Source organism: Agelaius tricolor, unplaced genomic scaffold (assembly GCF_023055355.1).
Source record: "Agelaius tricolor isolate 1412-34295 unplaced genomic scaffold, bAgeTri1.0.p SCAF_2, whole genome shotgun sequence".
Taxonomy (NCBI): domain Eukaryota; kingdom Metazoa; phylum Chordata; class Aves; order Passeriformes; family Icteridae; genus Agelaius; species Agelaius tricolor.
Window position 1 is genome coordinate 61245460 of NW_027269262.1, and position 13571 is coordinate 61259030.

The window sequence follows — 13571 nt, forward strand, 5'->3', positions numbered from 1 at the left end:
CAATGAGAAACTGATACAGGTCTTGCAGCTTGCTTGAGTCTGAGATGTACTCCCTGTGCCATCCATTAATAACTTTCCATGTTTTTAACTCTTATTGCAAAAGCATTTTTCATTCTTACAAATTCAACTAGGTTGGAAAAGACTACTGACCTCCTTTGACTTATCACCACCTTGTCATTTTGATCAACCTACTAAGTGGCATTTCCTGACTTTCCTTGAACAGCTCCAGGAACAGTGACTCCACCACCTCCCCGGGCAGCCCATTCCAATGCTTAGCAGCCCTTTCTTTGAAGAAATTCTTCCTGATGTCCAACTGACCCCCTTGCTTCTTGGTTAAGCAGTCAGAATCTTTCAATGCCATTTAAAGGAATAAGCCTTTTAAAAACACTGAGGAATCTTTTTTTTTTTTTCCCCCTGTTCTTGAATACTGTCCCTTCCAGGTATATTGTCTTGTTAAAAGCTCAGAATGCTGCAGGGGCAGTTGAGAGCTCCAGATTTTACCATACTGTTTTTATGAAAGTTGTTTTGGCTAATAATTTCATTTTTCTAAATACAATTTTTAAATTTAAACCATGAAGCTTTCAGAAAGGAGACAGCATCTATAAATTTAGAATATTATCGTGTACAATGGGAAACCGATAACAGATTTTGCTACTCAAAGTATATGATATTCACTGAATAATATTTAATAGAACATTTACCTCAGCAATAACAAACCATATGAGAAGTACAGTGTTTTACAGAACAGATAGAAAGGATGACATTTGTGCATTTAGTTTGAACTTTTCTTGCCTAAATACAGATGTTTAAGTGAACAAGCCAACAGTTTGGGTTCACCTGCTCCAGCACATGAACCCCTTAAATGAAATGAGCCGTGGTGTGGTGAGCAGACACGTGGTTGTGCCGGGGGAGCAAACACAGCCTGAGCCCTGTGTAACATGCAGCACAGTCCTGGGGTGGGTACAAGCAGTGCCCAAACAGCAGCACTCTGTGCAGGAGGAACGGGTCTCTCAGCACATTTTTACTCCATGAACGTGCATCCATATTCCCAGCAATAGCTACAAACGTGTAGGACTCTCCGATGGCTGGAGCCCTGACCTGACAGCTGTGGTCAGGGGATTTCTGCCATCCGCTTTAAGCAGTGGAGAAAGTCTGTGTGGGATTACAGTTGCTATTTTTAGCCTTGCCCTTCTCTTTTCACCCAAGCCTGTTTTGCCCTGTACTTGGTCATTAGTACATAACTCCTCCTCTCTTTTCTTTCAGCGCTTGTCCCAGAGAGGACAAGGATCCTTGACTCTGCTGGCAGCTCTTTGCTGCTGCTGCTGCTCGGATTGGTGCTGGCTGCAGCCACCACCGGCTCCCCCTCATTCAGATTGCAGCAGTGACAGAAACCAATGAAGTGTCACGTTTACTTAATGAGGTATTAATTACATTTAAGAATCAATTCCTTCTCCTCTACAAACAGCATTTCAGAAATTACAGTTTGTCTGTAGATACTGTTTTTTAAACTTAAATATATATTTATATAAGGTGTAATAAATAACCTTTTTTTTTTTCAAGGGAGGTTAGATCTGTGAAGATGTTGATGTTTCCCCATGGTTTGCGCTGTCTCCTTGTGCCGAGTGAGTCAGAAACTGTCCCGTGGCTCCAATGTACAGCCTGGAACGCATGGGCCACTTCTGCAAGAGAGGAGACAAGCACAGCACTGAGACACCCGGGATCTCTGCACTCCAGCTGCAGTTCTCAGCAGAGATTTGATGGAATCACAGTGCAAGAAAATAGGAAACTCTTGCTATCACCACACAGTTACATTTTTGTCATTCAATGGAAAAATGTTTGGAGCTTCTTTGGAGCTCAGCCTGGGTATTTGCTTTGGTAATTAATTGTGAGGCACAGCTCCCAACAGCATGGGCAAGTCCCGTGCCCCAGCAGATGGGACCAGGCCAGTCAGCCAAGCTCAGTTTGAGTCATAGATGAATAAAACAAAGAATTCCTTCTCAAGGCACCAGGGATGCTACAGGGATACACCTGCACCTGCAGGGATTGCAGCCCCATGTGCTCAGCCATCCCTGCTGGCTGGGCCCCACAACACCACAGGGGCTGCTGCTGAAGGCTGTGAGTCTAAGGGAATTTAATGTAACTGCACCTTGGCAGTCTTCAGCACTCTCAGCATCTTGTTCTTGTCAGCTCCAGCTATATCAGATGACACTTTAAGCTCATCTTTACACTCACTGGTTTTTGGAATCATTCGTTAGTCTTGGTGTTAAATATTTATTCTGACAGCTTGAGTTTCTAACCCCAGCAGGTTTCTCACTGCAAGCAGCCCTGTGGTGCAGGTGGCTGCAGCTGGGCACCCAGAACTTGGGAGGGAGCATCCAGCTCCGTTTGCTGTGCCAAGGTCACTATTACAGATGTGGATGCTTGAAGAGACAACTTGTTACACACACTGGATGCAAAACTACCTGAAATGCAGCCAGCACATTGTTCCAAAAGAATGCAGTTTTTTAAAGACTCCTTTGAGTACAGACTGGCACCTTTCCTGTGGGTAAAGGGCACTTAATAATAATGCAGATAAATCTCAGCTCTTCTGTTCAAAGACCTAAAGCACCAGCATATCCACACTTAAACTGTGCGATCTCATTCAGCATTTCATTTCAAGTGTGATGTTAAGAGTTTGTCACTAATAAACCATCCAAGTTCAAAGTCATTAACCATACTTTTCAATCAGTGTACACACAACTGTACTTGAATATTTAACTTCCCTCACTATTTGCAATGCTTCCCTCACTATGCTTAATCTATCAGCTTAGTTAAAGATTTTATCTCTAAAGGTTGTCTCATATCCTGTGTTTTGGGGTTTTTGAAACACATATTAAGATTTGACTGTGACACATTCATCAAATATATTCATTAAAAAATAATTGCTTAAGTGAATCCAGTATTACTCTCTTCCAGTAGCCTGGGAAATGGGCATCTGGATCATTTAACTGCTGTAATAACTATTCAAAAGTATTTTTTTGCCAGTAGTAGTTGGCAGCTGAATAAAAAGTACCATGAGAGACCTGTGTCCTTTCACTCTGACTGAGGGAAGTAACAGACGCTATTTTGAACTTATTTTGAAATACATCACAGTATTTTTTTACTTAAATTATAGCCATCTTCTAATTGATATAGAGGTTTTGCTTTCTTTATGAGTCTGCTAATCATTTAAATGGCCTCAGAAGCCTACGTTCACATCATACTGTAAAATATAGCAACCAACACTGTGAACAAGGAACTCTCTGTGAATTAGGCACTTTTTAGAAATTAGAGATTACTTCACAAATTAATCTTAATTAAATCATTCTGAATTCAGACTCTTAAAAAGAAAAGCAAACATCCCAGTGCTCTAGCTCACTCCCTGTGAGCAGAGCCAAAGAAAACACCCTGCGGTGTCTGAGCCCCATCAGTCAGTGAGCGCTGCATTTGGAAACAGTTTCCAGCCCACTCCTCTCCAAGAGCAGTTCCCCTTTCTCATCCCTTCTGTATCGCTGTGATTTTTGTTTGACAAAGGGAGGAGCATACACCAACCAGAGAAATGCTTCGGTAGAGCACTTTCATGGAGTAATTAACACGTGGCTGGTAATTAACACCGCTGTGGGCACTGGGCTGCCGGGGCAGCAGAACCAAAGCAGGCCCAGCCACGCTGGGTCACCTCTGTGGGACAGTGTTGGGACAGTGTCACCTCCCTGCATACACCCCCTCACGGCTCTGGGACAGTGTTGGGACAGTGTCACCTCAGCACATACACCCCTCACGGCTGTGGGACAGTGTTGGGACAGTGTCACCTCAGCGCATACACCCCTCACGGCTCTGGGACAGTGTCACCTCAGCACATACACCCCTCACGGCTGTGGGACAGTGTCACCTCAGCACATACACCCCTCACAGCTGTGGGACAGTGTCACCTCACCACACACACCCCTCACGGCTGTGGGACAGTGTCACCTCACTGCATACACCCCCCACAGCTGTGGGACAGTGTTGGGACAGTGTCAGCTCAACGCATACACCCCTCACAGCTGTGGGACAGTGTCACCTCACTGCATACACCCCTCACAGCTGTGGGACAGTGTCACCTCACTGCATACACCCCTCACAGCTGTGGGACAGTGTCACCTCAGCACATACAGCCCTCACAGCTGTGGGACAGTGTTGGGATAGTGTCACCTCACTGTATACACCCCCCACAGCTGTGGGACAGTGTCACCTCAGCACATACAGCCCTCACAGCTGTGGGACAGTGTTGGGATAGTGTCACCTCACCACATACACCCCCTCACAGCAGGATCCATTGGGTCCCTCAGGATCACCAAGGTTTCCACACAAGGACCAAGAAGATGCAAGGACTCCTGTGGTGCTGATCTTCATTTCCAACAACCAGGTTTGGATCTACATGAGATTTGATATTTTGGTGCAAAGTTCCTGAAGCTGGAGGAACAAAGCTCCAAGGTATTTCCAACAGACCCCTAAGACCTAGGCACAGTGGTTAGTCCAGGCAGAACTTCTATGTAATACCTCTAGGCAAGGTCCAGGGACATTAAATCTTTAGTTTCAATTACCTGTCTAAGGCCAGTGCACTCACTCAGTGACACAAGGTGGTGGCTGTCCCTCAGCTCCCTACCTTGACAGGGTGCAGGTACCCATCCCCGCGCAGGGCGCCCAAGGCCTCTCCCGGTGACTCCTCCTCATCCTGAAGGCTGCGGGTGAGGTGCGCGATGTAGGTGGTGGCCAGGAGGAGCACATCCAGCTTGGAGAGCTTGGTGTCGGGCGGCACGGAGGGCAGGGTTTTCTGCAGCTGGAGGAAGGCGTGCCGCAGGGTCTGCACCCGGCTGCGCTCCCGGGCCGCGTTGGCGGCGGCGGGGCGGCCCGGAGCGGCACCGGGAGCGGGAGCGGCACCGGGAGCGGGAGCGGCACCGGGAGCGGCACCGGGAGCGGGAGCAGCCCCGGCCGTCAGCGGCGGGCAGCAAGTGCTGCTGCCGGCAGAGGAATCGGGCTCTGCCCCCGGGCTGGAGATCTCCTCGCTGCTCTCTGCTAAGTGTCCACAGTCCATCCCCGGCAGGGAGGGAGGGGGGTCCTGCAAGTAGAAGAGCATCTCCAAAGTAAGATGCCGCGGTGAGCTGGAGCCAGCACGTTCTGAAAATAAGGATGGTCAGAAAGGCAGGCACTGCCTGTGCTAGGAAAAGCTGGAATGCAGCTCTGTGAACTGCTTTTCCACTCCCTGCTTACAAATTCAGCATCACCCAGGGGTACAGAACAGAAGTTAAAATCTTTGCAATGATCGGTATTTGACTTTTTTGGCAGTATTACACAGAGCAACTTTTTTGAGTCACTCATAGCCCAGAGATAACTTCTGAGAAAACCCAACAGGCACTACCCAGAGGCACTGCCACAGTGGTTTCCTTTTATAATCAACTAAAAATTAGGCTAAAGGCAATTTTTAAAACTCTATGATTTGGGATGTGGAACTGTTAGTATATTTTCTATTTTCACTGCAATCATTTTATGAACAGTCTTATAGGTGATCAGTGCTTCAAGGACTATGGAAAGAAAAATATTATTTTCAAATGCATCAGTAAGTGAAGACAGAGCACGGACTCAGTTTTTGAAGGGCAAAATTTGGCCCAGCATTTTAAAGGATCAGGAACCGACTTCTGTCTTCCCACCCCTAACCTTACTAAAGAAATTGCGTGCTTATCCTTTCTCATCTACATTTTCAAACTTCAAAAGAATTTTGTAAGATGTATTTTGGCCATTGGGGGGCAAAATAACCTTTTGAAAACATCAAAAAAATGATTTAAAGAAAAGCTGAAAACAGTGACCTTAAGGTCTTTTTTCAGCTTTTTGTGAGGATGGTCTGTCAGCTCTGCCTGTAATACAACTTACAATCCTTTAATTCATTCAGTTCCATAGAAAAATGCAATTCAATCAATATTCCCCAAAGTGCAGCACTTCTTAGCTGGAATAATACCTGATCCTGTGGTCCTCAACCAAGCAGCCCTCGTGGGTGTCCCAGATCCTGGTTTTCACGTGTTAGGAGTGTCTGTTCCTGTGACAGCCTGGCTAGACAAGGGTAGGAACAAGTTATGAAACCTTTTAATTTCATCCAAATACCGTGTAATTAATAGTTTAAATAACATTGATGCACATAAATGACTGAATATATACATTTACAGGAATTAGCTCTTGATTTTGCAGAGCATTTCAAGCACACACTGAGGTTAAAGATTTCTATCAAAGACAAGGAAAAGTTTCTAAATAAATCTTTTTGCAGTGTTATAATTTGATGATATTTAGAAAACTTTTTTACTGTTATTATTTTGGGTAATTAATTGTCATTAATTTGCTATTAATGTGGCTCACAGAATAGTATCATGTAATGGTCTCTTCAGTAGCAGTACAGTTTAGACTGAAATTATTTGTGAAATATTCTATGCACATTATAACTCTAAACCAAAGGGAAAAAACCCCAATATTCTTTTTATTGTGGCGTTTGTGATCAGTATAAAATAAATCTTACATTAGGACTCCACGAGCTCATCTTGATTGAGGGCTGAAAATGGTCTTTACATTGGCTATTGTCTCTAACCTTAAAAAAAAATCATTATATACTTTTTTGTTGGTGTTTGTGCTAAGGCATAGTCAGACCTGGATGCAGTTTAAAAAAAAAATCATCATTGTGGAAATGGACATCAAGACATTCATTTAAGATAATTACAATGATCTTCACTGGCAGAAGAATCTAAAGATTTATGTTTAACAGCAGGATTTCTCACTGCCATCCCATCAAAATCCCACTGGTAGGAGGAAGCCTTCCCCAGTTACTGGAGAATTCTGGATGACTCAAGGATAGGGACAGACTGGGTTAGCAAAAATACCTGCTCCTCTACTGAAATGCAGGACTAGGGCTGGTTTACACACATTTTGATTTTGCTGTGCTGGTGTATAATCACATTTAGAACTGAAATTACATTGAGTGACATACAGTACATAGTAATGTAAAAAAAACCCAAAAAACTAAAAACCTCATCTCCTTGGGTGCCCTTGGAAATAGAAGTTTCTGGTTTAGGAGCTTCTCATCTATATCTGATAAAATCCTGTGGGAAAAAAAAGTACAAAATTTCAGCTGTGGAAATGAGAGATTTCACTCTGAATTAAATTCCTCTGCTGTCAGATTTCCCATCAAACACAAACAGCAAATGGCCTGGGAAAATCTGCTACACCAAACGAAGGATTTGCTGTAGGTATGTACATATGTGTAGCCAAATCATGATGGTTCCTGGATCCACAGCCAGGATCACTTCTGTTACACACTGGGACTGGGCAGCATCACTCTTCTCCCCGGAGTAATCAGGACATCCATTCCAGGTGCTTCAAACTCAGGCATCGCCAAAACCTCACAGTCCAAAAAATGCTGCTAAAAACTAAAGTAAATGAAAAGCCTCTGGGCAACAGTCATTTTCCCTTTTAAAATTTTACAAGAAAAATGTTTAGTTTATAAATAATCGCAGTAATTTTTGCAAGCACCCACTTGCCACCTGGTATGCTGAGAGAGTTGAGGACAGGGCTGTGAAAGTAAGTTAAAGTATTTATGTTGTTTCTAAAGCACTTCTAGTGCAGTATTTCTAATGCATGCAGATGCATTTGTATTTTTACATGACACTACAAAGACATGATTGGTTTGACATCTTTTACAAAAAAAAACCCCCAGCACAACATTTATTCTAGTCTTATATTCTGTGTGAATGAAATGGCGATGAAGGCAACCTGCCCACACAGACAAGGAAAAGATGGAAAATGCCAGAGCAGAGCGCACAAATTGAAAACAAACAGGTGGAAACCTTAGATAAACTTTTCCGTTGCTCCTTAGAGGGCAAAACACGGTGAATCGGAATTATTTTGCATCGCTTTTAAAAAGGCGTTGCCCTCCGTGTAACTCCGGTAACAAGTACCGAAAGCCCTTTCCCGGAGCAGAGAAATTGGAACTTGCCTGTCGGTGTGCGGGGGCAGCACCGGCGCTCACGGCCCCGCCGGCCCGCGGCGGCTGCTGCGTCCCGGTCCCGCATCCCGGTCCCGCATCCCGCCTGCCCGGCACCCGGCAGGACCCCGCGGTGCCCGCCCGGGATGAACTTACCGCTCCCGCCCGGACGGAGGTTCCGGCACCTCCGTCGCGTCCCGTCCCGTCCCGTCCGGCCGGGGTGTTTTTAAGCCGTCGCGGCCGGTGGGTGCGGCGGGGCTGTGTCGCACCTGGGCTCCGGGCTCCCCCCTCCAGCCTGGGCGACAGCGACCGCCCCTTCCCGGGCGGGTGGGTCATCAATCACGGAGCTGTCGGGGCGGCATCGCCTCCCGCTCGCCTCGACCTCCGCCCTCCCCCGCGCCCGGCCCCGGCTCCGTGCGGGTCCCGCCGCCGCTCGCCCCGCTCGCGCTGTTTTTCTTAGGATAAAGTAACGGTTTTGCTGGAGGAGAGAAATTTAATCGCTGGGCTGGGAGCTCAGGCGGTGCCCTGTTAAAAGCGAGCCCTTTCTCTTCGCTCCGCCGCCGCATCTCCGGCTCGCGGATGTTCCCGGTCGGAGCGGGTTCCCCCGGGCGAGGCTCCGGCCGCAGCCGCGGGGGCAGCGGGTCGCGGCTGACGGGCACCGCTCCGGGCACCGCTCCGGGCACCGACACACACGGGATGGAAACGCGAACGGGATGGAAGAGGCGAGCCGGGGCGGGCAGAGAGGGGATTTAACAGGGAACGGGGAGCGATTAAAAATCAGTAACGCTAATGAGAAGGGACAGTCAAAATAAATACCGGGGTATGGAATTAGCCCAGAATAACATTTTGAACGAAGCCCGATTGTGCGATAAGAGAGACACAATAAATCAAGCCTCGGGAGCAGTGGAAAAACAAAGTCTGAGCGATTCGTTACCGGGTTTGCAGCCAAGAAAACTAAGGACTGAAAGTTTAGCGATAATTTGAAGTCCCGGGAAGGTAGGAGCCCGGTGAGGACCCGGCGGGGCGGGAGCGGCGCAGAGGGAGCCGGACACCTGCCTGCAGCCCCGCCCGGCCCGGCAGCAGCCGCACGTCCCAGCCAAACTGCCCGGCCCGAGAATTCCACCAGCGCCGCGCTGGGAAACGGGCCGGGGCTGCCCGCGGGCGGGACCCTGCCCTGCCCGGCCCCGCCGCCATTTCTGCCCCTGGCTGACATCCACGGCCCTGAGGAGCCTCCTCCGCCGGTCCGGAGAGGGCTGGATGGCAAGGAGTGGTGTCGGTTCTGAACTGAAGCACTAAATTCTAAGTTAAGTACTTAATTCATCTGTAAATCTAAGTACTGAAACTGTGCCTCAACGTTTACCTTTCCCTGGTGCTGGCAGCCTCGGTGGGGGTTTCCCTTCAGCCATGAGGAGCTACTCTGACAAAAGCTACACTTGTCAGTATGTACAGGGGCACGATGATGGACTTCACCGGCACCACAGACCATCCTTTGGCTTCCAGGATGCAAAGGAATGAAGACACTGCTTCTCTGGAGGACAGTGGAGGAGCCTCCAAGCAGCCCTGCTAAGCCATGGTTTTTTTGGCCCCAAGTTTTCCAGGGCTGCCGCTAGCCCAAGTGAGCATTGCTGAATCCTTTCTACAGTCAAAACCTCTTAAAAATGTACTCGACAGACATCCCTCTGCTCAATCAGCTTCTGGGGCTCCATCAAGCAGTTCTTGCTTAAGGAACATATCCTTAAGCTTGTACTGAAAACACTCTGACTCTGTGATGTGATGTGGAAGAACTGATCCCAGACTCCCTAGGGAGCAGGGAGATTTGCCTTCCAGCACACAACTCTGGGGACCAGCTCTCCCACACCCCAAGGAGGTTTCTTGGTCTGCCCAGAAAATGCCTCCTAAGGAGGACTAAGAAATGCCTGCTCAAGGAGGACTTCTCCTCACTAGGCCATGGGATGCTCAGCTATGTCACTGACAGAGAACTCAACAGCAGGTGTCCCAACACCCTGAGACTTCCCAGCCACCCTAAATTAGCAGATTGTGAGTGCTGTGCTCCTCTCTGCTCTGATTGGATTAATGACACAGTATTTTTTTGAGTTTCCCGCTGTACACAGAGTTCTGCCTCAGTGCAGGAAATCCAGTGGAAGGCATTGGAAGAGAAGTGGTGGTGGAACTCCCATTACCATCTTTAGACAACACCAAATCCACGTTACTGCAGACTGTGATTAGGGAGATTGCACAGTAAGAAACTGAGCAGTGTTTGGAGACACCACTCTGGCTGCTAGCCTTGTTACCAAAAAAGGGGTGCTTTAAACACATTTTAAAATGTGATAGAAGGGATAGAAATAGAGATAGAAAGAGATAGAAATATAGAAATAGTTGTTCTTTGCTCCATCAAGACTTTCTCCCATCAGATGACACCTCCTCTGTTAAAAGCACAAAGACATCCAGTGATTATTTTCTTGTACCAACCCACTGTTTAAATCTAAAGCTGTAACAAATGGCTGCAGCTGTTTCTTCTTCTTTTTTCCTAGACAAATGACTGAGAATTACTTTTCCTGCCTTACCTTCCACAGTATATCTCGAATCTGAAAACTGCCAGAGTCACAGATTTCCAGTGTGATTTAGGTAAGAAGAAGTTCTACCAGAGACAGAACGATGTTTTTCCAGGTACACTCTGCTCCCTTTATCTCAAATTAGTTTCTGGTTTTATGGCTACAATTCAGCACAAACATTCAGGGTATTTCTTTCCAATTTGTTAATTTTCTCCCATTCCCATTTCTGTATAAGGATTTCTCAAGTGTCCTTGCCTGCTGGTACGGTGCAGCAGCTATTGGTGCTTCTGACAGAAACTAAGAGAAGCATTGCTTGTCTGAGTAAAACAGCTCCGGCAGGAAGCCACACACAGATTGTATCTGGTCAGGTCCCACAGATTCCAGCTGTAGCCTGGGAGCAAATCAAAGGCAGGACACAGCCAAAGGAGAATGAAAATAAGTTGTAGTTCACAATTTTTGCTTCTTGAGGAAATCTTAGCATAATGGATTCCAAATCCAAACAAATATTTTTAAGATTTCCAATTAAATACTTCTCCCCCCTTATTTCAAATGCCATGTTGATAATGTACTGTAGAACCATAGCATATTCCACAGTTATGTTAAATGTGCCATATTACAGTGTGTCAATACACTTCTTATAGCATTTTCTCTCAGCATTTCTTATACTTTAAAAATATATTTAAAATATGTAGTATCAAAAGGGGTCCATTCTATGTGTGTGTGTGTGTGTGTGTACATAAGTGTTAGACCAGGGTATCAAGACTTTCTTAGAGCTTTGCTTTGTGTATTTTGACTTGAGTTGCTTGGGTGTGGGACTCTCTGTGAAACCCCATGGCACATGTTGCATTGGGAGTAGTTAATTCAGGTCTTCAATGTTTTATTTATCATACAAGAAGTTAAAATCTTTAATCCAGAAATACTCAGAACCTATGAAAAGTATGTGATGCTCCAGGTGGCTTACACAGCATAACCCACATTAAAAATAGTCACAAACCATTAAATAGTTTTAAATGGGTGTGTGTAAGGCAGAGGGAAGTGTAAGATGCAAAGGTAACACCATGATATAGAGATCAGGCAGTGACTTCCTCATGTGCTGCTTTGAGTCAGCAATCAGCAGCTGACACTGTGAACGTGCTTATCAACACTATTGACATTCTTCTTTGGAAATTACTTAAAGGATCAACTTTTTTTTTATGTATGCTTTTCTGTCCTTCTCAACCTGAATATCATTGTGACTACAGCTAGAACAAGAAGTATCAGTACTTGGTTAGTACTGATTTCAGTAAGGGACTAACAGCTACACATCTGAGCTTTATTTCATGTTTGGAATGTTCTAATTTTGTAGGCAAATGACTCACCAGCCTTATATGCTGCTTTGGACTGGGGTAGAGTTAATTTTCTTCACAGTGGCTGGTATGGGGCTGTATTTTGGATTAGTACTGAACAGAGGGTTGACAATCTAGAGATGTTTTTGTTATTGCTGAGCAGAGCTAACACAGAGATGAGGCCTTTTCTGCTTTTCATACTGCCCTGCTGGTGAGGAGACTGGGGACGTGGGAACTGACAACGTGGCAAGTTGGGACAGGTGACCCCAACTGACCAAAGGAATATTCCATTCCATATGACATCATGTTCAGTATCTGAACTAGGGGGAGAAGGAGGAAGCAGGGGAATGTTTGGATGTTTGTTGTTTGCCTTCCCAAGTATAGCATGTGATGAGCCCCTGGTTTCCTGGCAATGGCTGAACACCTGCCTGCCCATGGGAAGTGGTGACTAAATTCCTTGGTTTGCTCTGCTTACATGTGTGGCTTTTGCTTTCCCTAATATACTGTCCTTATATCAATCCATGAGTTTTCCAGCTTCTACCCTTCCTATTCTTTTCCCAGTCCCAATGGGGGAGGGGGGGTGAGTGAGTGGCTGTGTGGGGTTTGGATAAACCACAGCACTTTAACAGAAACACTGGCACCTCAGAGTTACAGCACCACTCATTTACTGTCTTAGCTTTGGAAATCTTGTTCTTTATAATGAAGATCTTGTTTTTCAAGAGATGCATGCAGGAGTTAAATGTATTTTAATCATCTCTACCAAATTATCTTTTTAAATGTTCACAAAATACACAAAACATTCCATGCAAAAAGACAGATCCTGATTTCCTTATTCAGGATAAATTCCTTTCTTATTTCAGAGAGGGCTGTAAGCACAAGCTGCTGAGCTGCCATTCACTCAGGGAAACTGCATTAGGAAAGGTCTTTTCCCACGGGCAATTTGTAATCCGGGCTTTCCTTTCCTTACCTGTAGGATTGGAATTTTCCTATATCTCTCAAGTCTCAAGCATTTATTTAATTACTCAAACTAGTCCAAAGCTGCCAAACAAGCAGAATTTGAAGTTAAATTAATGAATGATATTCCAAATCAAAAAATTAATCGGCACAAACATCATTAATCTTTTCACGCCTCCTATGCTAAGTGCTCCACAATATTCACCAGAACTTGGAAAAATCCAAATGATGGAAATTAGTTTTTAGGACTACAGATCTTCTCAAAAATCATGTGCTAATAGCTTTTTTTCTGCTTGAAAGGAGGTTGTAGACAGGTGGGGGCTGTTTTTTTCTCTGAAGTAACAAGTAACAGGACAAGAGGAAATGGCCTGAAGTTGCACCAGGGAGGATTTAGGGCTGTTGAGAAAAAATTCTTTTTGGAAGGGTGGTCAAGCATTGGAACAGGCTGTCCAGGGAAATGGTGGAATTACCATCCCTGGAAATGTGAAAAAAGGTGTAGATGTGTGGTTTGGTGTTCACCACACCATGGTTTAGTGGTGAATATGGCAGTTTTAGGTTTACAGTTGGACTGCATGATCCTAGAGGTCTTTTTCAACCTTAAAGACTCCATGACTCTGCTGTGAACACGTCTCTGCACAACTGCTGAGTGCCATGTAGGGAAAGAAGCATCTGCTAGGCACTGGCTAAAACCAGTTCATTTCTTGAGGCAGCTTAAGAATTAGG

At 45.7% G+C, this 13571-nt stretch overlaps 1 protein-coding gene across 1 annotated transcript; it reads right to left on the minus strand.

Annotated features, from left to right (window-relative positions):
- Positions 1-1379: 1379 nt before the first annotated feature.
- On the minus strand, positions 1380-13486 carry TCF24 (transcription factor 24). The gene is made up of 4 exons (XM_071420498.1): positions 7065-13486; positions 6011-6102; positions 4664-5116; positions 1380-1679 (listed from the first exon to the last, which is right to left on the minus strand). The coding sequence occupies exons 3-4, from the start codon at positions 5090-5092 to the stop codon at positions 1566-1568; spliced, it is 543 nt and encodes a 180-aa protein (XP_071276599.1). The 5' UTR covers positions 5093-5116; positions 6011-6102; positions 7065-13486; the 3' UTR covers positions 1380-1565.
- Positions 13487-13571: the final 85 nt, after the last annotated feature.